Genomic DNA, 25,211 nt, shown 5'->3' with positions numbered 1-25,211 from the left:
ACCTATCTGTGTCGGTGCGATGTAAAGGAACTTGTAAAAAAAAAATTATTTTATCTTACATGCAGTGATACAACTGGACATGGAATCCAGCAGATGCCATATGTCATCCCCTGGTAGATTTGACTATAGTTGTTAAAAATTATACTCCAAATCATGAACACTTCAACATGGAGGGGTCTGGTGTTCTATCCAGTTCCACAGATATTCAATAAGTAACAAATTAGCTGACAGTACAGTCCAAGGAATTGTTGAAACATGATGGAAATTGAAGATTGTGCAGGAAAGTGTTATCTTGCTAGAAAATAGCTCCTGGGCACTGAGGCAGGAAAGTTAGCAAATAGGATGAGGGTTTGTTCAACACCCTACTGTACAGTTAATGGCCCTGGTATCACTGCCAGTGATGAGTGACAATTATATGTAATAGTTCCCCAGATCGCCACTCCTATAGTACGGGACCTGTATTGCTGTAAAATGTGGGTGGGATTGTAGCGCTCACCTATGGTTGTCCAAATTCTGTCATGATAATCATCTGCTTCCAAAGAAAAATTTATATCATTGCTAGAAACATGAAGTCACCAGTTTGGTGGAGGTACTGATTATTGTTTGAAGGGAAATACAACTAGGCAACCATGCTGTCAAGTCACCAGTCTGTAGCATTCTATGCCAATTTCAGCTGATACTACAGTGAATGAAGATGATAATAGCAGGAAACAAACATCAGCAACAGATTTGCCTGTATTAACCATCTGGAAATGCTAATGGTTGAAAAATTGTGCCCAAGTGAAGTTGTCACATGTCTCTAGAGGGTGGACAAGAAAGCAGTTGGATCTGTTCATGCTCTTCTATCAGTCAAATAGTCCTCCCTCCTGGTGATTTGTCGAGACATCCAGAACTGGTCTGTCATATATGGGTACCTTCAGATGTCCATTACTGCTAACATGATCTGAATGTGAAATACGGTACTGATATAGCCCAAAAGTCCAAATGATGGGCAACTGGGTGTGCCATACCATCTGCCTCTCACAGTCCGGTTATACAGCCCCTCTCAAACTCTATCAGTTATTTGTACTGATATTTTGTGTGTTTTCCAAGAATACCTATTGCCTGTGGATAATGCGTGGCAAGTATCATATAAACACTTGGAGAGACCAATGTACCTTCATATGATGTAGGTGCATATGCCAGTGCACAAAACTCAAATAGTTTGTATAACTTTCATCAGATCAGATTACATGATTAATTATGATAAACTATATTCATTGGTGACCAAGGAGGCACTGTGGCAGCAGATCCATTACTATTCTTTGCTTAAGTCATTAGCATTTGACAATTATTATTAGTCAAATAACATAATGAGGATCTCAAAACTGTTTTTATAATGAGGATCTGTTACAACAATTATATGAGGGATGATTTTTTAAGTCAGTACAATTTTGAAATAGAAAAAAACAAGTAATGCAATTTTTAAACATTTTTTTTACATATGTGCTTGTACCTTAAGCTGTGTCTCAACGTAAGTTCCACGCATATTAAGGCACTTATGACATCATGGAACCAGCTTCTGAATTTCATGAAAATCTGGTGATACAAAGCTTGTTAATTAAAAAACTAGCTGCAAAATGATTCCTTTTGCTCTCTGATTTTGCTTATACTATGTTTCCATTTGAATTTTATTATCTTCATAACACTTCCCAGTCTAGAAAGCCAAGAATAATGGCCGAGGGGATCTGTTGTGCTGACAACATGACACCTAGTAATCTGCAGGCCTTTGGGCTGAGCAGCAGTCGCTTGGTAGGCTATGGCCCTTTGGGGCTGTTATGCCATGGGGTTTGGGTTTGGTTTTTCATAACACTTAATTCTAGTTTATATTCAAGTGACATGTATGGTTCTCTGTATTAAATTATTATTATTTTTATCAAATTTGTGCTTGCCTACACTGGGACGATCTTGGTGTAGCCATAGTGGAATACTGGGTTCTATGAGACCTCTGAAGTTAAGTTTCATTGGGCCACTGTGTACTGTAGGATAGTGGCAAGGAGAAATAAACTTCCATCCTACCACAATTAAATGTAAGCACATGATACATGACTCCTTTGCTTCGTTGGATCGTCTGTGTCTAAGACTGAATAGGGTTCTTCGATACAATGTTTCATTTATCCTCCTCTTCTCCCTACTAACAATCCTCAACTTTTAACATAGCCATCTGCTGTGTATTCCTGTAACAGCTATCCCTTGAAGATTTTCTTCCTCCCATACAAAAGAGAAACAATAAAGAAGAAACAGTAAATGCATGAATACAAATGTTAACCAGCAAACACAATTCAAAAGGTGTTTTGAAATTTTAAACTGAATTTTGAGAAAACTCTTTTGGTATAGCTGATCCTGATCTAACCAAGAGACAGTAAAACACATATCAAATATAAACTCAGATGAAAATATGTTCCAGTGTTTTTATAATAATTTGTTAAATATCTATCTTATAGACAGATTTTGTAATATAATAGAATGAGAGCAAATGGTATGTAAAACTGTGACAAGCTGAATTGTTCTCGTATAGTGCTATGTGTTATGTATGTTGGATTCATGTGAATGATACTCACTTCGTGCAAAGTAAGGGGTTTTTCAGGTTTCCGTTTGCAGTCGAATCGTCCGTAGATTGCAGCATATTTTCGGATCTCATCCATGCGGCGAGGATCGTCTTCGGCCATGTTCATCACGTACTGCAACACGCGGTCAGAAGATGCAGTCTGTCAAAATAGGATTCTCTCACAAGCTATGTTCATTACTAGGCATGCATTGAACAATTTTATGTTTATAGTTCATGTGTTGAATGAAAACACACAATATTGTCTAGGGCATATGAATAGCTCAAGCTTCAAAGTATCGGAGCATTAGAAGTACTTCCGCAGCTGCTCTGTACAAACAGAAGGTACAGGATATGGATGCCCACTGGTCCTGCAGTGATGCTAACCTAAAATGGCTGAGGGTAGTCAACTATGCTAGAAGAGAGAGAGTGTAACATACAAAAAAAAAAATAAAAAAAAAATACATAGTTATTGTGGAATGCCTTTCTTTTACAAGAGGAGTGAGGAGTTGGAATAAATAGAATAAGGAAAATAGGAACGGTGATCTGATATTAAGGCTAAGTACTTTTCTGAGCTGCTAATACTCTAGAGAAATGGCTATGCAATCATTGTCATATCTGTCGATCCTCCAATCCTTGTTCATACTTGTGTCTAGTACATCACATTTCAGAATTACTTCACTGAAATGATTATCCTCATCTACTCACTCTCTCACTGTGAGGGACTCTAAGTTGGACATTGAGAGGTGCTCAACTTCAGGGAAATACTTGGCTTTATCAGATAACTGCTCATATTTGCTGCTCTGATCAGTATCTAAACTTGTATTCTGTAGTTTGACTCTTAGCTTTCTTAGCTGAGCAATATTAAAGATTGCTATTATAATAAAACTTAGCTGACATCCCACTAAAGCCAGCAATTTTGAAATTTTAGACTGAATTTTGAGAAAACTCTCTTAGTATAGCTGATCTGCACCAAAAACAATCACTTCAATTCCTAAATTTAAAAAATAAGGAACTGGAAAATTTATCTGCTGTTATAATTTAAAAAATACCATATTTTGATCGGTTTTGGATGAGACAAACCTTTATTACAATTTAAAACTCAAAGATTTAGGTATGTTGTATGAGGTAGCACACCTAGAATCTGACCTTATCATTGCAAAGTAATGTACTCTGTTTGTTGCTCCATTGTCCTAAGTCTAGTGGGTTATCTGAAAGAAACTGATCAATAGAGCAGTGCATTCACACTCTTCAAGCTTCTTTAGTAATCTATTACTTCTCCACAACCCTCACCTATCACAGAGGTCATTAGAGTTGAACACATTCTCTATTCCACAATGATGCTGTAGCCAAGAAGAGGATGTAGAAAAAAGAAACCTTTCTAATATTAATGTTCAGTGTTGCAACCAAAATTTTATAAAATGTTATTTCTAAACGTACGGTATTTTTCACCCTAAATTTTAAAAGTAGGCCTATACTAATGTGTAATAATAATTATTGTGTACCGGTAATAATAATTATGTGATTCCTTTTTACAGCTGTATTTCACTTTTAAATTTATTTTGATAGACAGATAAATTATACTAATGGAAGGAGTATTAAATGATGTACCGACTGTGTACCATACTGCAGTGAATTATTGTTTATCTAATATTGTTGATCCTTGGTGATTCAAATGTTCTGTTTAATGTATATGCTGAAAAACTGTTACAGAAGGCCCTGGAAAAAGCAAGAAGTGTTGTAGTGGGTGGAGAACCAATAAAGACCATAAAATACGCAGATGATGTGTCGGTATTAGCAGAATCAGAAAAAGATCTGCAAGTCATGTTGGAAAATATTGAGAAAGTGGGCAAAGAGTTCGGAATGGAGATCAACATTGGGAAGACTAAGGTGATGAGAATAGGAAAGGAGGAGTTTGCTGTTAATATAACACTAGAGGGAAAGAAATTAGAACAAGTCAAGTCATTCAGATATTTGGGAAGTTTGTTGACATGGAATGGAAACTGTACAGAAGAAATAAGAAACAGAATATCTAGGGGAAAAGAAGCTTTCAGAAAGGTGAGAGGGCTTTTGACATCTAAGGTAATCCCTATTGATTTAAGAAAGAGGTTTGCAAAGTGTTTTGTGTGGAGTGTAGTGTCATATGGAGTTGAAACATGGGCATTAAGAAAGAAAGAAACAAAGTATTTGGAAAGTTTTTAAATATGGTTGTCCAAGTTCCAGTGCTGAAATGAACTGGCCTCTGGTAGTGGTGAAGACTGTCTGCTATGTTTCGTTCAGTGAGTTAACTCCCTATTCCTATCAGTACCTTCATAGCTCGGATCAAATAGCGCTGTTCCACTCAGTGAAGAACTCGCCTAGATTGCATGTTATGGTCACGACCTGCTTAGAGACTGACAATACATTCAAGTATTGGGGCTGATATCCTTTCAAGTGTGATAGAAAGACAGAATTGATTAATCCTTCCTCTTTGTTACAAAGGATTGTTGGGTGAGATTAATGTTAACTACAGTAAGACACAGGATATAATTCGAAATATAAAACATTATCGCACATCGTAGGCTCAATTTACAGTATACATTGTTTTATATAACTTTTGTAAGGTAGCAATTATCGATTGGACTTCTTCTTCTTCTTCTTGCGTTACGGCCTCTGTAGGACCACGGACAGCTCCTTCACGGATTGCATTTTCTTCTTCTCCTCCCAGAACCTCTTCATCCTTTCTCTTCTTCTCTCCCGCTCTTCTTCCGAGATATTCAGTATCCTCTTCTCTTGTCTACTCCACTGGTGACTCTCAATCCTTTTCCTGTATCCATCCCTATCATTGATCTCTGGCATATTAGTCGGTATGTACTTGCTTTTCCAATTTTCCTTTTCTTCCACCTTGATCCCCAATTCTGACCAATCTTTCCGGAGTTCAACTACCCACTTGGTTCCTGTCTTTCCTCGTGTCCTCGCTGTTGTTTCCCATACTCTTTTCGTCATTCTATCCATATTCATCCTGATTACATGTCCCGCAAACCGTGCTCTTTTCAGTCTGATTTCTTCTGAGATTGTCCTCATGTTCCGGTATAGTTCTTCCCTGGGTCTCCTCATCCATCTCTCACCTCCTCTCTTAGGGCCTAGTATTTTCCTCAATATTTTTCTCTCTTCTTTCTCTAGTTGTTCCGCACCATTTCTTCCTAGTGCTATTGTCTCAGCAGCATATAATACAGCATTTCTCACCGTTGCCTTGTAATGTCTGATCTTTGCGTCTGTAGATATATTCTTTTTATTGTATATATCTCTGGTCATACAGAAGGCTGATCGCATCTTCTTTATCCTCTCTGTTATTCCCTCATTACTCCTATTCCTTCCTGTTATAAATTCTCCTAGGTACTTGAATTTGTCCACCTTTTGTACGGTGCCTTCCGGTGTTGTCCAATCCTCAGTGGTATTCAATGTCTTTGTCTTGTTGTAGGCGATCCTCAGTCCTACCCTTCCGGCTATATTGCTTAAGTTGTTGAGTTGTGTCTTTGCATCTTCTTCTGTCTTACTCACTATAGCTATGTCGTCCGCAAAGGCTAGACAATCTACTTGGGCCCTATTGTCCTTTTTGTCCCCAACATGCGTCTTTGGTATTCCCATTGTCTCATTCATTGTTCTCCACTGTCTGATGACTTCATCCAGAGCTATGTTGAACAACATTGGTGATAATCCATCTCCTTGTTTGACACCAGTGTTGATATCAAATTCTTCAGAGAGTACTCCTCTGAATCTCACCCTTGCCTTTGTGTCTGATAGAATTTCCATTATGAGTTCATGTGTAGTGCCATCTAATCCTCTGTTCTTCAGGATTCTTCCAAGAGTTTGTCTGTCGATGGAGTCATATGCCTTAGTGAAATCTACAAAGGTTACCACCGTTTTTTTGTTCTTTAAGGCCCTATGTTCTATCAGTTGTTTCAGTATAAATATCTGTTCTATGCATCCTCTTCCCTTCCTAAATCCTGCTTGGTAGTCTCCAATTGTACTTTCTAACTGTTCTTCCAGTCTATTGAGCAGGACTTTCGACAACACCTTATAGCCAATCTCTAGTAGCGAAATTCCTCTATAGTTGTTTGCATCCCTCTTGTCCCCCTTCTTATGTATTGGTATTATGATCGCATTCTTCCATCCTTCTGGTAACTTCTTTGTTCTCCAAATCTGGCCGATGATGTTGGTCATGTTGTCTACTGCCTTGTCACCTCCCCACTTAATCATCTCAGCTGATATTCCATCTTCTCCGGTTGCTTTGTTATTCTTTAGATCGCTTATGGCCTGTGCGACCTCATCTCTAGTTGGAGGACATGACTCTCTCTCTTCTGTGTTTGTCCCCAGCTCCAGCTCTTCTTCAGGTGGTTCACAGTTTAACAGGTCATGAAAGTATTCTGCAAGTATCCTACAGTTCTCCTTCACACTAACTGCCAGATCCCATTCTTATCTCTTATAAAGAGTTCTCTGCCTTTATATCCACTCAGGCTCTTTTTGAATTTCCCAGAAAAGTCTCTACTATTGTTTTTCCTGAAGTTGTTTTCAATTTCATCCAATTCCTGCTTCATCCTCTGTCTTTTGGTCCATCTTATGGTTCTGGCTGTTTCCTTCCTTACTCGTAGGAAAACTTCCCATTTTTCCAGGTTCTTCTTAATGCTCCAGTCTCTCCAGGCTTTCCTGCGATTCTCAACCGCTTCCTCACAGTCCGTATTCCACCACCAGTGTTTCTTTTTCTTTTCTTCCTTTCCCCATATTTCAGCCTGTTTCCTCATATTCAGCTTCATGTCATCCCATCCATTGCCAGTTTCTATTCCTTCCTCGTATTTGGATCGATTGTGCCGTAATTTGTCTCTGTCTATATTTATTTTTCCAGTTGGTCTACTTGTCTGTGGCAGTCTACCCCTGTGCGGAATCCAAAGGCACTTGATTTCTGTAAGATAGTGATCTGATTCTATTCTTGTATTCTTTCTGACCTTTGTGTTCATAATCTCTTTAGTGTTTGTCCGATTGATTGCCACATGGTCAATCTGGAATTCCCCAATGTGGGTGCATGGGCTTGCCCATGTCTTTTTCTTATTCGGTTTGGCCCTGAAGTGAGTTGTCATAAGTCTCATTCTGTGTTCTCGACATAGTTCAATTAACCTTTCTCCGTTTTTGTTCGTCCTCTTGTGTGCTGGGTACTCGCCTACTATCCCCTTATGTTGCTTCTCCCTCCCTACCTGTGCATTATAATCACCTACAAGTATCTTTACTTGTCTGTGTGGTATGCTTTTCAGTGTATCATCCAGTTCTTCCCAGAAACTGTCTACAGCTTTCTTGTCTTTTCTGTTCTTGTCATTGGTAGGCGCATGTCCATTTACTATGGTATATTTTTTGTTCCCTGCTCGAATTGATAACGTGGAAATCCTTTCAGACCTACTCTTCATTTCAATTATACCATCCTCATACCTCTTGTCTATTATGAATCCTGTACCAAAGCATGTAGGTGTGTGTCTTCCTTTTCCCACTCTGATTCCTGGTTTCCCTTTCAGCACTATGAAGCCTTCTGACTCCACTGTGTCTTCATCACTATATCTTGTTTCTTGCATGGCTAGTATCCCAATGTTTCTTTCTCTCATCTCATCTATTACCTGTTTAAGTTTACCAGTCTTTGTCATTGTCTGTACATTTATGGTCCCCATCCTGAAAATCTTTTTCGTTTTGATCCTTTTGGAGGTTCTTGGGAGCTCCGACTCTTCCCATTTGCACATTCTGGCAGGTCCCCCAGAATCCGAATGCCTGCTTGCGTCAACTTTGGTTGACGGGGGATTGTCCCCCTGGGGTAATCTCAATTCTACAGTGCGATCCATTCCATGAGCTAAAAGGAATGTTTGTTGGGACAGCTCGGGACTGTCCAATTATACGACTGAGGTTGTTAGCCCCAGAAGATGAAATAAGAGCTTGATGTTCAGCTCAGGCTGGCATTTCCTCCAAACCTCACGCTTCGGTTTTCCCGCCGGTACTCGGGTGGCTGACTGCAGTGGTTTCCCACTGGGCGATGGGTGCGCCACGTCGATTGGACTAGTATTAATGGAGATATTTGAGAAATAATTTTTTGACCTTTCCCTAAACTACTATTTCTTCCAGTGTGAATAAAATTATTTAGAACCTAGATTGTAGTGTCTTATCTCCTGACCTTAAATACTAACATTGATTAAATTCTGTTCAGCTGTTTTCTCGTGATACACAAAGGCTACAAACATACATTACAGACATTTAAAAGTTGTATATTCTTCTTATACTGTACATGACTGACACAGAAATATCAATTTAAAAAAGAAGTTATGGCCAATTATTTAATTTATATAAATGATGACTTCAATGAAGATTTTCAGAAGTTGTATTCTATTAATTACATGTTGTAAACTGACTGATAACTTAAACTTGGATGATCTTTTCCAATGAATGAGATAACTTGACTTAGAATTAATGATCATCATTGTATAGACAATATAGTATTCCATAAAAATGGTACAATTAATGTTGGGGCTATAAGAATGCTTATATCTGACCATTTGATAGTATAGTAGTGTCTGGGACCAGGGCAGCAAATTCAAATTTATAAGTTTGCAAAAATGTAAAGATCTCATAATTTGAAAGCAAGTATTTAGAATGTGCAACATTCCTTGTATTCAAAAGTAAAAGCACCTAATGTGAATAATGGAATTTTCATCCCACTTATTTGAAAGCGGTTGGTAGTAATACTATACCGCCACAATGTTTAAACACAGCCTCCTTGTTTCTTGATATGGGTATCAAAACAATATACTTTGGGTTGAAACTTAGTCAAGTGGATGGTGAATTAACATTACCTAGAGCAAGAGGAGGGAAAGTGAATTGTTGTTTTAAACACCAAAATTAGACTCGGTTTTCTACGTGAACCAAACTATAACTCTCCTCTCATACAGTCAATGAAAATAAAATTAGTGGTACCGACATTGAAAATCTTGATGTGTATGTCCACTTTTAGTTGTGTTTCCATTGGGTCTACTCGTGGAACTGGAAGTGAAATCATGAAGATGATCTAGTACTAGAAGAAGATACTTTTAAACCAAATAATGACCTCTATTTCTGGGTTATGAATGATGTTATTAGAGACTACTATGCTAAAATGGGAGTGAAACAGAATAAGGACAATTTCTGTTACTCTGTGTGGATGTATACAAACAGCAATTCCTGACAAAAGCACTGTTTGAAAGAAAGCTTTTAGATGAGACATTATGAAATGTAAATATCTAATTTATTCTTGCAACCAAGGATTTGTTTTTTGTGCTCCTTGTAAACATTTTCGAGGGACATCCCAATTGGCAACAACTAGCTTCAATGACTGGAAGCATGGAAATCAGTTGGTGACGGAAACATGAGAATTCCCATGCTCATCATCATGACTGTGTGCTAATGTTTAAAAGACGAGGTAGAGAACTGTGCAGAGTTGATAGCTGTCTATTTTTTCAGTTAGAAGATGAAGTTAAATATCAAATATGTGTATCCCAGATAGTAATTGCGGTAATTAAGATACTGTCCTATAATGGATTAGTATTCTGGGGTGAAGACGGAGTATTTGCCTCCGTTAGGAATGGAAACTTAGCAAAATGTACCCGGGTCTGAGGGCTATAGCGGGGATGGATAAACATCAAAATTGAAAAATTAGCACTAAAACGGTCTTTGACGCTCTCTGAGCGAATTTTGATAGAGACGTAAAGGTTGGCAGTCTACAAACTTAAGTGCAGTAATAATAGCACAACTTGTTTAGAGAATACAGAAAGATATTAACCAATCCTGATCTTCCCATCCATGAAGATGCTAACGTCAGATTCAGCCACCTCAAATCAAGATCTCCTCCTATTCAAACAGCACAGGAACTTGTTAGGAGGGATTTCAATCCAAAAGCAGATTGGCAACAAGAGTGGAACAGCGTAGCTCCGACTCAATGGCGGGCATTGTTCAATTATAAGAATCTTCCAGCTGGCTTTGATTTGCCCCGCAAGACATGGGTAGCCCTCAACAGAGTCCGTACTAACCACGGGAGATGTGGTTCAATGATGTTTAAATAGGGTATGAGATCTTCCCCAGCCTGTGACTGTGGTGCAGTTAAACAGACTATCGACCATATCGTCACCGAATGCATTGGAAGGGCATTCGCTGGATCTAGCCAGGACTTTGTGGTGGCTTCTGCTGAGGCCATACAATGGCTAGAGAATTTAGATCTAAATCTTTGAACCCTTTTGCTTGCATGATAGTTTTCAATGTTATGTGTATATCTTATGTATATAATGGTTTGTGCTTACTATTCATTTATATTTAATCTTTGTATTGTTTTGTGTACGTTACCATACGCTAATAATAATAATAATAATAATAATAATAATAATAATACAGCTTTCACCAAAGAAACAATAATTACACATGTATTACAATTAAATATCAGTACAGTGTGATTATACAATTAAAAAGTAATTTAGTATTTGACTACACACTAACAAAGTAACAAACACTAGATAGAACTAACTACACAGACACATTGACCGAGTGAGACTGCCAGACTGGTGAATACAAGCAGCAAGCAGGTGACCTTGGCAAAAATATACCCCTGCTACCCTTTGTTGCATTGCTCCCTGGGTCTCTGCTTACTTGCTGTGGCGCTATATAAATTGGTCAGCCATGACAAACAACATTTTGTGTGTATTTCCGCTAAGTATCTTTCTTAATCCTTGAACTGGCAAACGCATCCATTCTTCTCGTGGCAGTGCCTGATATCAGGCATTTGGACATGCTCTTTATTTTACTGCATTAATCAAATCATTAATCATTGAAAGATGTTAATTACATGTTGATCAAAAGAGAAATTATTAATATTTATCGAGAAATATTTTATGTATTCACATTTTGTTCTGAGGATATGTAAAACAATATCAAATAAGCTCATAATTTGTCATCTTGTGCTAGGAGCTAGGCAATCATTTGCCGGCACATTTAATCGCTAGTTTTCTTTCGGCTGTCTATATGCACTAATATATGTCATATCCGGTAATATCAAAACATTTCTTGGTTTATCTGACAGACTGAATTTACTGACTGGAGAGATTATATTTAGTGTCAGTGCTAGCAAGAAAACTTATTGATGTTGTCTTGAGTAGGTTAATGTTTCAGTACTGTCCTGTGTTCCGAGTTGTTGTAAGGAACTGTAAGGGAAATAAGGGATTGAAACCACTATTGATACACAATTATAATACCTCTATGGGAGGTGTGGGTAACAGAGATAAATGCATTTACTATGCCACCTGTTCCAGACTGACTGAAGTTAAGTAGCCCCAAACCAAGTGAGTTGGCTATGTGGTTTGGGCCATGTTGATGTTAGATTGCATTTGGGAGATGGTGGGTTCAAATTCCACTATCAACAGCACTAACATAATTTTCCATTGTTTCCAATTTTCATGCAAGGTAAATGCTGAGGCTGTACCTTTATTAAGGCCACAGTCACTTCCTTCTCCCTTTCCTACTGCATAGTCATCAAAAAACGTATCCAAAATGGGCGATGTTAAACCACTAGCAAAAACAAAAGGGTAAAAAGCAAAGCTCAAAGGTCATGAAGGCTCTAGGAAGATAAGTGGGATAGAGAGATTATCCCTCAGGAATTAACCTGGTTCTCGTTTTTGGTGTAAGCTGAGTGAACCTTAGTGCCATGCATATTTCCAGAAGTGGAAATCTTGTTTCTAAATTTTTTGGCCTCCTCACATAAAAGCAAACCCATGTCCTTCCTGGTGAAACCAGAATGCCTCTACCACATTGGCTAGGCAGTACCTAGTTAAATAACCCCAAATGATGAAAATTCCACCTTTGAGAAGTGCAAGATTTACCCCAACAAAAAAATTTAGTATCAGTGATGGTCTAAATACTGTTATTTTTAAGATGAATATAAATGAAAATGAACCTAGAGATGTATCTTTGGAAACTACACTACATATTTTTTCAGTTATCAGATCTGGTATTGCCTGTTTGACTATTTTAACCATAATGGAATGATCCAAGTGAAATCTATCTGCTATACTTCTTTTACAGATGAGATCAGTTATAATTTGGCTGTTAACTAAAACTAGATCTATTCCAACAATTTCTCAGTTGTTCTACAAACTTACCTCAAGGTCTTTGCAGATCTTCTTTTTGGCATTGTGAGGCTTAGGTTCAAGTTGTGGAAGGCTTCGAACCAGCTGGTCAGCTGCCTCAGCTAGTCGTGCGATCTGTGCTTCCATGAGAACTGGCGTTAGTTGTAGAGGGGACCCTGGTGGTCCAGGACTTGTACTACTACTAGGACCTGGAGTAGATCCATGATTACTATGATCACCCAACAGCATCTGTGAGGACACCACATCTTTAGTTAGTTAGTTAGGTTGTTGTTGTTTATGTTTTTGTTGTTGTGGTTACTTCTGTGATTGTTTTTGGATCATTGGTATCTAGACAAGTTTGATGCAGTTCTCCATGCCAATCTATCTTGTTCTAACCTGTTCATATCTACATTAATACCATATCCTACATCTTTGTCATATTCATAGCTTGGCCCTATCATTCTTACTGCCTATACTCTTCTCAAAGATTAGCTGAACAGGCCCTGGGTGTCTCAAATGTGTACTATCAATCTAGTTCTTCTTATGGTCAAATTTTCCCACATCTTTCTCCCCTCACCAACTTGATTCAGTATCTCTTGATTTGTGATATAATCAACCCATCTTACCTTCAGCATTAATTTGTAACACTACATTTCAAAAGCTTGTAGGCTCCTCTTTTAAGACTTCATCCCCTGACCTAATATTTCCTGCATCAACTGACTATGTTTGACTGCATTCCATTGTTCTATTTAAATTCTTACAATCACTTCTATGGCAGATTTGAGATCTGGGACTTCCATTGAAAGGGCACAGCATATAACTGTTCAGTTAACTTTAAAAAAATCAGCACATTTAATGAACCTATAATGTAATGTTTACTGTGGGTATCCATAGGATTTTTGTGACTATTTTCTTTTTGAGGTTTGTTTTCATTCTCACTAGGCGAGTTGGGCATGCGATTAGGGTTGTGCAGCTGTGAGTTTAATCCGGGAGATAGTGGGTTCGAACCCCACTGTCGGCAGCCCTGAAGATGGTTTTCTGTGGTTTCCCATTTTCACACTAGGCAAATGCTGGGACTGTACCTAAGGCCACGGCTGCTTCCTTCCCACTCCTAGGCCTTTCCTATCCCATCATCGCCATAAGACCTATCTGTGTCTGTGCGACGTAAAGCAAATAGCAAAGAAAACAAAAAAACTTCTCTTGAGCCCAGCTAATAATTTTTCTTTTCTTTGCTGTGAGAGTGGTTTCCAGGACTTAGTATTTTTGGGTGGCGGGGACCATATCACAGAATTTAGAATGGTCTATGACATCAAGGTCAGGAATCCCAGCAGAATCCAGGTCTGTTGGATTTTGTTGAGCCAAAGGCTTCCATTCCATTGTTACAGATTTTAATCAGTGAGAAGATCGTATTCGTGAAAGGTGCCTGTAGAACTTCGGCCGCCTACACTGCATGCCGATGCTGGTTGTTTCTAACTGTTGGTATAGTGTAGAGTTCACTTTCAGTCCCTGAATTTTTCTGAAGAATATGTCTTTCAACTTTTCTCATTTCATTCATGATACCTTTCCTGTTCATTAGCAAAGTCTCTGCAGTGCATGAAAACTGGGGTGAATTATATTTTGATAATTATTAAAACTGGGTGTGATAAATATTGAATATGAGGAACACACAATACCCCACCCTCATTCTTTTTTTTTGAGTGACTGTACATAGTTCATATTTTCTTCATCTGTGTACTCCCTGTAGCCTTCATTACTTTTCATGTCCGCTCCTTGGATGAATGCTCAGCACAGTGACCTTCAGTTCAGAGGGCCTTGGGTTTGATTCCCAGCTGGAACGTGGATTTTAATCTTAAATGGTTGATTCCCTTAGCTCAGGGACTGGGTATTAGAGTTGTTCCCAAGATTCCTACAATTCATACATCACACTCAGAACTACCCTGCACTGAAATAACATGCAGTATCCTATACACAGCAGATGCCGCCCACTCTTGTTAGAGGGTCTGTCTTAATAAGGGCGGCAATAGCCGAGCAAAGCATCATACACTGAACTATGTCTCTGACAAAAGGAAAAGGAGAACATTCAGCCGAGGTACCGGTAGCAAGTACGGATTAGTATTTCTTCCTTATGACAGTATTTGAATTCAAAATAAAAAATTAATAAAACTCTCATGGAATAATTGTCTATTCACACCCTTCTTCTGTCATCTCTACATCAAAATTCACCTGACTGAGAAGTACTATTGCAGTATGTTTCAAGTTCAGAACATACTGCTGTTTTAAAATGCTGGCCCAAAGAGGAATAGGGTGTCATTCAAATATTTGAACATTCCTTTATTTCCTGTCTCTAGCAAGAAATATATTAAAGACAGGTATGCCAAGTTGCCTATTCAATTGAAGTAAACATTGAGTTAAGATGAAACTACTGAACTCCAAGTACTGCAGTTGCTTTCCCATATACCATCTATTTTTGTGTATCATACCATTTTCAAACTTTTCCCTTTGCTCCTCAAAGGAGTTAAAATTTAAGGAAGGAACATTTCTAATGCTTCCATTTACTAAGGTTATTTTCTTTCTACCTTACTTGGGTCACTGCCCTAAATTAGAATGTCTTGTTCAGCTCTCAACTGGATAAGAGTATTATGCTGCTTTTGCTTCATAGAGCAATTCTTTATCACAATGAATGAAATGGAAATCATACAGGATAACCCCAAAAGGAATATGCTTAATCCTCCAAAAATTCCACTTAGCCAAGTGACTCTAGTTTTTCTTCAATATCTGAAGTTTTGGTACAGTGTTTGCTATCAATCATTTACCCTAGTGAAGAGAGAGGGAAAAGTGGATGAAACTTGTGATTGAAAACAAAGAGAAATATAAGATTACTAGGCATAGTGGCAGATGCAGAATTTTGTTAAGTGTGGAGGGTGTGTTCATTTTTAAAACTGGTTACTCATATGAAATTTACTGCTATTTTAATTACTGTATGTTCACTACTACTACTACTACCACCAAAGTTCATTATTATCTCATTATCTGTTCCTTGGCTGAATAGTCAGCACTGAGGCCTTCGCTTCAGAGGGTCTCGTGTATTTCCTAGCCGAGTTGGGGACTTTAATTGTATATGGCTAATTCTTCTGACTTGAGGACAAGGTGTTGTGTTTGTTCTAATAATCTCCTCCTCATACACACAACGCATTACACTACGGACCGCACAGTAACATGCAGTAGTCAATACATCTTTCCACATGGGGTTGGCATCAGTAAGTAAAATAGGTCCGCGCGTCCACAGTTCGTATCCGTGACCCCACCAGGATGTGGAGAAAACTGTAGAAGATTTATTGCTACTGTCATTATTGGGACATTATTTTTTCTGGTCATTGGTTACTTTGAATGAGAGAAACTAACAAAGATAGGCAATTAATAACATTAGACATTGTTTTACGTTTCAGTTAAACAAGAAGTACGGTAGTTGAGATGTTTAGTGGGAGGTGGGTACTTGAACCACGTAAACTTCCACTGACCTTGCATACGCCACCAAGTAGGCATAAGATTTGCATCGAGTGTAGCATTATGAACATATTTTTCTAGGAATCTAAATGGATGTCAAGTTTTCTTCACTTGTCCTTTTGCTCTAGATAGTTCATATACAGAGTGTTTCACCAGCCTCTTATAATTTATGAAGATACACAACCCATCTAATGTTGATAGTCCTTAAGGTTGATATTTTGCTGCTTGGTACAGGCAGGGTAATTACTGAGGGGAAGGGGGGGGGGGGGGGGGGAATTAACATGAACAAGGGTGTGTGGAATGATGACCAACTATCCATGAAAATATTCTTATATAGGTATTAACAATATTCACAATCAAACAATAAAAGAGAACAATAATAGAACTTGTTTCTCAAATACATTTTCTCAATGAAACTTACATATGGAGTTTTCAACAATATTCACACTAAACAGAAAAATAGAACTTGATTAATAAATACATATTTTGAAGGAATGTTTTATGTATGGAGGTATCAAATATAACCACAAGTAAACAAAAAAATGTAGAACTTGCTTCACAAATACATTTTCTGAATAAATGTCCTATTCTTGAAAATTTCCTGTACAAAACTGAATGCTTGCTTTCACTGTCATAAGCAATCTATGAGCCTCTTCAAGTCAAAGTGATTTCTTTTGCAGAGCACAATATTTATGGAGTCTATCTGTCCAAATAATTACAGAAGAACAGTTAGAGTAAAGAGAAAAATGTTCATTTCATGATATGAAGTATGAAAAGCTCTACCACCAGATGTACCGCCTGAACAGTCTCCATTATGAAATGTAGTTTTCTGAAGGAATGTGCACTTTCTTATAACCTCATTTCTTAATATAAAATCATCTGCCACCTTCTCCAGACCTAACGCCTTAGTAACCTCCTTGTGTTTATACAGAAGGCTCAATTGAATTTAATCTCTGCTGTCCTGCAGTTGTATGCAAAGCTTTCATCTTTTAAGGTCATGGGAATTGCCATCACTATTTTCAAAACCATGAACAGTTCTGAGAGCAAATCCTTAAGATGAACTACCAGTACTTTCTTGATGTGATTGATAATGTCTTCTAAGTTCTTAATTATTCCTTTCTTCATCAGTGATTCATGAAACATTCCTCTGTGAATCAAAAGACGTGAGACTCTACATCATCTTAACAGAATTGCAAAATTTTGTCTTTGTTTGCATCACTCCCAAGTAGAAACTGCTGGACTTCAAGCAGGAATAGGTACGATGGTGTGTCAAAACTGGAAGCTGTACAATTAACAATGTTATGGTATCTATGATTGCAAAAAGTAGATACCTGTACCTTCATTCAACTGAATCAAGCTGAATTGATCTTCATAATTGTCATAACTTACTGTTTGGGAATATTTTTCTTTCTAGGAAGAGTGGGTGAACAAACTTCTGCAGTTTTGTTTTCTTTTACTTTCAACCAGATTTCTTGAAAATTTCCTCTACAAAACTGAATGCTTGCTTTCACTGTCATAAGCAATCTATGAGTCTCTTCAAGTCAAAGTGATTTCTTTTGCAGAGCACAATATTTGTGGAGTCTATCTGTCCAAATAATTACAGAAGAACAGTTAGAGTAAAGAGAAAAATTCAAAGGAAATCATGTCTTAAAAATGAGGTAGCTTTAGAACCTGACTTGGTATCACTGTCTGCAAAAGAAGTAAATATATATAAAGAAAAAAAACAATCAATGCTGTATAGTTAGAAAGGACAGAAGAAAGTGACTTACATCTGACTGTCCACCTTGAAGGATACAGTGGTCACTGGTTAGGTTTTCATCACATTTTATTGTTTGTAAAAATGCTAGTCTCTTAGGGGAATCACTCACATAACCAACTATATCTTTAACCATATTAAGTGTGTCTCTACACTTAGGAATTGATGACCAAGTGAGTTGGCCATGCGGTTAGTGGTGTGCAGCTGTGAGCTTACACTCAGGAGATAGTGGGTTCAAACCCCACTGTCAGCAGCCCTGAAGATGGTTTAACGTGGTTTCCCATTTTCACACCAGGCAAATACTGATGCTGTACCTTAATTAAGACTACGGCCGCTTCCTTCCCATTCCTAGCCCTTTACAGTCCCATCATCGCCGTAAGACCTATCTGTCTGGTACGACGTAAAAGCAACTTGAAAAAAAAAAAAAATTGATGATATTGTACCTATATTTTTGCTTACACTCCATTATACACACCAGATATACAGGCTACTCCTTCAAAGCATTGGTCTCTACAATTTGTGGTAGACAGACCAAAATGAGGAAGTATATCACAGATGATAGAAAATTATGTAGAAATATTGTATTTTCTGTTTTGCAGAAGCCAGAAAACAGCTCCTCAATTTCTAAAGAATCTGTGACCAGTCTTAAAGAAAATGAAAACTGTTCTTTCCTACTGACATCAGCTGTTTCAACATAAATTATTGCAAATTATATAGCAATTTTAACTTCTGCAATTAGCTTGCATAGAAGTGTGTGGCTAATTATATCAAGCATTTCATTTTGTATATCATGACTGCACATCTATAGTTCAGTTGAGTCTTCATATCGTACCCTTACGAGATTACAGTAGTTACTTCCATTGTCAGTATGGCCTCTAATAGCAAGGTCTTTAGATAGATACCACAGCCGATGAAAATAATTTTAACAAACAAGTACGATTTACCACCATTTGTCTTCATTTTTCATCAGATATTTGCACACAAACATTGACTCCACCTTATAAACAATTGAATTTCAGGACGTCTTCCCCATGACAGGCTGAAAGTTTGTGAACTTTTAACTTTTTAGTACTTTTCTTCCAATTACAGAAGCCAGTATTAACAGATGTAATTTCTTCTTGTTGCCAAAAATTCGAAACCCTTATAGTATCTTTTACCTGGTCATAAAGAATCCATGGAGAGGCTTTACTCCAGTCTGGATTAAAATGCCTCATCAGTTTTTTGGCGGGTTCTTACTTCTCTCCTGACACAGAACGAGAAAGGATGAAGATCTATGAGGATCCACATGTGGATAAGTCCCATAACGGTGTTCGTGTTTGGCATTTGGACTTTCACCCTTAGTCTTGCTTCTAATCACAAGTTTGTCCTTTGTATCTGAATTTTTCAAATTATAACACAGTTTTTAAAATCATTACATAAATAAACGTACGAATACTGTATCACAGCAAACACACAGTCGGCTTATATGATTTTCTCACTGCCGTAAAATGAAATTAGACTGTGAGGTCTATCCTGCTCAGTCTAGAGCTTTACTAGGGGTTTTAGCTCAGTCACGCGGGACTCTGACAGAAGGGTACCCTGACAGAACTCAAAGTTGACTGATTTGGACGCTGGACTGTTCTACACTGGATGATCTGTTAACTAGTACTAAATGTTAAACTCAATGTGGAAAGGAGGAAATGTGTTCAGCAGATTGATGGGATAGCTGATGACAGCATGGTGCCTAGCGAAGCACGTGCATAGCTTCCTGTCTTTTCAGGAATCCCAGGTAAGCCGCAGCAGAGGGTGATACGGTGCTGCACTAATGAGGTCTCTCCACAAGGGTCGACCAAGTAAATACAACAGGCGAAATTGCCTGAGGCATTTTTCACTAATGCATACTCCATATTAGCCGTGAAGGTAAATAGTGTTGATGGTTAATTAAAAATGAAAGTTCCTCTTCTCAATCTACTCTCGTTATCTCAGAGACGTATTCAATTCTACTCATCAGCAAGTTTTGAAATTTTCCAGTTTCCCAGAATTCCTTAGCTTTGCGCTTAAAGAAAGCTCATCAAGTTCAATCATTTTCTTTGTGTTTACAATTACTGGTACTTTTCAGACCAATATACACACCTATTTGTATGTTCTTGATAGCCTACATCAAAGCAAAGGTGCTGGAATGTGTCAAGCCTTCAGCATTTTGAGCTGCATCCAATAGGCAATGGAGAAGCCAGCTGTGTTGTCAAGGCTGCTTCACAAGCTACTGCCCTGGCCTCTGCCAAATACTCAACACCTGATTAGTGGAGATGGTAGCCTAAGGTTTAGCAAATTAGAGTCCGGCTTTGTGGCTAAATGGATAGAATGTAAGTAAGTAAGTAAGTAAGTAAGTAAGTAAGTAAGTAAGTAAGTAAGTAAGTAAGTAAGTAAGTAAGTAAGTAAGTAAGTAAGTAATTCGTCTTTATTCATGGCGAAGTTAAGGCTTAAGGCCCTCTCTTACACTTAACCACAACATTTAAAATAATTAACATACATCTAATTTTTTAAATAGGCCTACAACAATTTTTTTAAAAATAATATAATACTAATAGCAAATATGGAGATAGTAATAAAAGAAATGATTATAGAATGTACAACATGACAATATAAATGAACATGATAATTATTATAAAAGGAACAGGTTAAGAGAAGTGTTCTTACGACCCAGACGTCCTGTTCGAGTGCCCTGTTTAATGCAGCAACATCGCGCAGCTCACCTTCTGCTTGCCCGTACCTACATCAACTGGCAACTTCGCTAATGGAGACCTGTGATATTCACAGACGAGTCCAGATTTCCCTTGACACAGCGTGATGGATGTCAATGTGTATGAAGACGCCATGGTGAGCAGTACATCCCAAATGTTCTCCAGAAAGGTGACCGATTTGTATAAGGTTCTGTGATGCTGTGGGGTGGCATCAGTATTGATGGCCATACGGATCTTGTCGTCGTCCGTGGTAATCTTTCCACTGCGGGGTACATCGAGCAGATACTACTACAGCATGTGTTGGTTGCTGCATACTGTGTTGGCTCTGAATTCGTACTCGTGCATGATAATGCCAGGGCTCATGTAGCGCGCATCACCAGAGCTGTATTGCAAGAACTGGACATTCAAGAGATGGAATGGCCAGCAGTGAGTCCCGACTTAATCCCATCGAGGGATAGGCTTGACAGAAGTGTTCGTGATTAAATTGAAATAACAAATGACGTAGTTCAACCTATTCAATACAAGTAAATAAGAATAAGTGTTACATTCCTATTTAATTAAAAGCGGAAGCGGTAACGGTTTTGACCCCAATCTGGGTCATTATCAGCCGAATAAAATGCAAAAACAATGCATAGGTAAATAAGAAATTAAAGGATGAGTCTTTCACAAAAACAGTTGAAGAAGCAATATAAGATAATGGGGATTAGCACTGCACGATTTTAAATCGTAAAATCTAGAAGAAGTAGGTCAGTCACTTATATGAAGTAAGGCGCAATCTTCTGAATAGTAGCACAACACGCGCAAAGTTCGCCACTGTGTCTCAAAATATTTACGAGAAGAGGTGAACAGTTAAGTGAGCCGGCCTGCATATACTATCAGGCGTGAAGTCACAACACAATTTAATAAATATGAAGTCCCAAAATTGTGTAGAAGTCAAAGACGAAGTGTTCGTGGGCGTCCTGTTCCACCACAGATTCTCCAAGACCTCGAACACACTCTCCCTGAAGAATGGGTGCCAAGATGTGAGAAATGCTTGTGAAGGACATACACCATACTGAAGCTCTCCAACTGTGATTAAAATCCACCCTGGAGGAATGTTATCACTTTGTTTTCTCCACTATGTGGACATTTCCATCTGTGTTCTATTCAGGATCCACTCTGCTCACCCTGAATGGGGTGGGGGCTAGAAAGGGTGCCCTAAACATAGTCAGTTTAAATACAACCCGAGTGGAAAGCTGCGCCCATATGCTGTCGAAAGATGTTACATATACGTAAATTTTAGAACTTGGAACATCCGAACTCTAATGGACAATGACACAGATAATCGACCAGAAAGATGAACTGCAATTGTGCTCCATGAACTGAGAAGATCTAACATAGACATTGCAGTGCTAAGTGAAACTAGGCGAGCAGGTGAAGGACAGATCAGAGTGCACGGCGGTGGTTATACTTTCTTGTGGATAGGGAAAGAAGTTAATTATCCCCAAATTCACGGAGTCGGTTTTGCCATCAAGAATGAACTTATTCATACACTTGATGAATTACCTTCAGCCTAAAGCTCACAAATAATCAGCGAGCCACTGCAATTAGTGCTTATCCTCCAACTCTCACCTCCGATGAAGACCAGAAAGAAGAATTTTATTCCCAGCTTGACATGCTTCTAAGCAAGATACCCAAGACTGATAAAATCATTCTCTTGGGAGACTTCAATGCCAGAGTTGGTAAGGAATCAGCACTGAGGCCTGGTGTAATTGGAAAGAATGGTGTAGGAAAATGCAACTCTAATGGAACTCTCCTACTCACCAAGTGCTCGGAAGATGATCTGGTTATCACCAACTCCCGATTCCAACAGAAAGGTAAGTTTAAGACATCTTAGCAGCACCCAAGTTGAAAACACTGGCATCTAATAGATTATGTCTTTGTGCATTCCCGAGACCAACGTGATCTCTTAATCACAAGGGCCCTGACTAGTGCTATTGGACTGATCACTGACTGATACGATCTGTGATGGCTCCGCATGTTCATGAACAACAAACAAAACAGAAAAAGCTCACTAGGTGCAAGCTGAACGCTGATCGTTGAACGATAATGACACTAAAACCAAATTCCTTGAACTCCTAAGAGAAAATCTTCCCAGGATATATCCTGACAGTATCGAAGAACATTGGTCGGCATTCAAGTACGTGGTGCTATCATCCTGCGAAGAATCCGTCGGTTACATCAATAAAAAGCATCAAGATTGGTTTGATGACAATGCTCAAATTAAGAGCCAGGAAGCACGCATGGCAGAACGACCCTAACTCAGCTCCCAAGAAACAACAGTATCAAGAAGCCAAAGCAGCTGTGCAAAAAGCCATTCGTGTTCTTAAAAATCAATAGTGGGTTGTTCTAAAGTCCAAAGAGATGCAACATCTGGCAGACACCAGCAACACCCGGGCTTTATTCAGTGCTACCAAAGCTACATACAGTCCATCTACTCAGGGTATAAATCCATTATCGTCAAAGGATGGCTCCGAACTATTTAAAGACAGCTGCTCCATAAACGCCCGTTGGAAGGAGCATTTCCATGAACTTCTAAACAGACAAACATATGCATAGGAGGGAATATTTACTAAAATCCATCAAACGACCCATGCAGCAGCATATTGGCGAAACTCCTTCTCTTCCAGTAGTTAAAGATGCCATCAAACTGTCAAAGAAGAAATAAAGCTGCTTGACTAGATGGAATCCCTGCTGAATTCTTCAAGGAAGATGGCCTAGTCCTCACTGAGCATTTATATAAACTCATCGTCAAAATCTGGACCTTGGAAACCATGCCTGAGGATCTCAGAGATGCACTAATAGTGACCATATTTAAAAATGGCGATAGAACCCAATGTGGTAATTACTGTGGAATATACTGCTACTACCATCACAGTCCATGACAAGATCTTGCAGAACATCCAAAACTTTGCTTACCGTGGTAGTCACCTCTCAGCAAATACTAATATACACCCATGTTCATGAAAACCAGAACACCTTGAAAGACTAGAGATAGGAAGTTCATATTCACAGGCAGTGGTAGCTGGTGACTGTCAGCTCTGGGGGTTCAATATTTAAAATAAAAGCACAGCTTATGGATCTGCTAGAGAAAGCTACAAAACTACATTTTAAATAATGCAACAATAATTTCAATAAATTATACACTCACCTATGCAGACTGCTTGTACATGAACTCCATTCTTTTTTCTTTCATTGCAGCAAATTTAACTAAGACAGATTCGTTAAAACCCTCCATATCCCTGACTAATTCCTTCTCAATCGAGAGCATTGCAAAAGCTGTCAGTTTTTCCTCACTCACTGAACTATGTAAGAAAGTCTTTATCCTCTTCAGCGTTGATAAACAACGTTCAGCTTTCGATATTGTCATCGGCACTGTTATGATGAGTTTCGGTAATATAATTATTTCACTAAATGTGGTCCCTAAATTATTCTTAAGCAAAAATTGAAGAAGGTGTAGAGCACCAGAGACTGATCAAAAATTTACTCTCTCATATATAGAATTGATGATGATGATGCTTGTTGTTTTAAGGGGCCTAACATCGAAGGTCATCGGCCCTTATATATAGATTTTCCAGTTAGGTTTTTAAGTTTATTTTGGTCAATAAAAGGATAAACTTCACACACTTTCTTCAAGGTAACCAATGGGAACTGCCTTTCATACATTTCAAAACTATCAGCATAAAACAATTTCACTGCAAGAAGGTGATTGGTGAACTGAAAACGTTCCGTGGCCTGGAGAATAATTGGGTCGCAAATTTCCTTGGCTGCCACTTTCTTGAAGATGCATGTATGGGCACGTGGTATTTTTAGTATATCGTACACATTGGAAAGGGAGTCAGTTTTCCTCTCTCTAAATTTTTGGATGACACATTCAAAATTATAAATTGCCTTTTTAATTTTGATTGGGTCTGATGTTCTCTTTTGCAACTGGTTGTATAAAATATCAACATGTGGCATTATTAAATAAGATACAGTCAGCCAAAACTGAAATGTAGGATGTTCTAGTTTAAGGCGCAACCCCCTTGCCTGTGACATTGTTGTACCTTGTCGAGACGTTGTTTCTATTTCTTGAAGGCATTCAATGAGAGACTTCTTGTTATCACAAACTACTTCAACAGTTCGTGATTTAAAGTTGCACCTAGTGTTAGAAGCACTTGACACACTTCTACATACTATGTCATGGCATTATTATAAATATGGTATATACATCGTCTGTTATTAAAAGAAATGCTTTAGCAGTTGTTTACCTGATCAAGACCAATAGCAGTCTGAAGGAACCAAATACTTTACCTCGCAACGTGGAACTCGCTTCAACTAGCTGCATAAGAAAACTTCTGTGCATGCTCCGGGTCCTGATATTCAACACGGCTCTGCTCAAGCTCATGTCTTACCTCTCGCATCCCCTTACCTACAGTTCAGCACCACCCCTCCATCCCCCTCAACTGCCAACCAAA

The 25,211-nt window shown here is 38.4% G+C and overlaps 1 protein-coding gene across 1 annotated transcript in view; it reads right to left on the bottom strand.

The window, feature by feature from the left end:
* Positions 1 to 25,211, bottom strand: part of nab (NGFI-A-binding protein homolog) — a 401,295-nt gene that overhangs the window by 81,492 nt on the left and 294,592 nt on the right. Inside the window, exons 5-6 of the mRNA XM_067136742.2 lie at positions 12,769 to 12,984; positions 2,601 to 2,720 (exon numbers count right to left, since the gene is read on the bottom strand). Coding sequence (XP_066992843.2) covers positions 2,601 to 2,720; positions 12,769 to 12,984 — 336 coding nt within the window. The remainder of the gene's footprint in view (positions 1 to 2,600; positions 2,721 to 12,768; positions 12,985 to 25,211) is intronic.

The sequence above is a fragment of the Anabrus simplex genome, chromosome 1, assembly GCF_040414725.1.
Source record: "Anabrus simplex isolate iqAnaSimp1 chromosome 1, ASM4041472v1, whole genome shotgun sequence".
Taxonomy (NCBI): Eukaryota; Metazoa; Arthropoda; class Insecta; order Orthoptera; family Tettigoniidae; genus Anabrus; species Anabrus simplex.
Note: the sequence above shows the minus strand (reverse complement) of the source record. Positions and strands in the feature narration are given on the sequence as shown.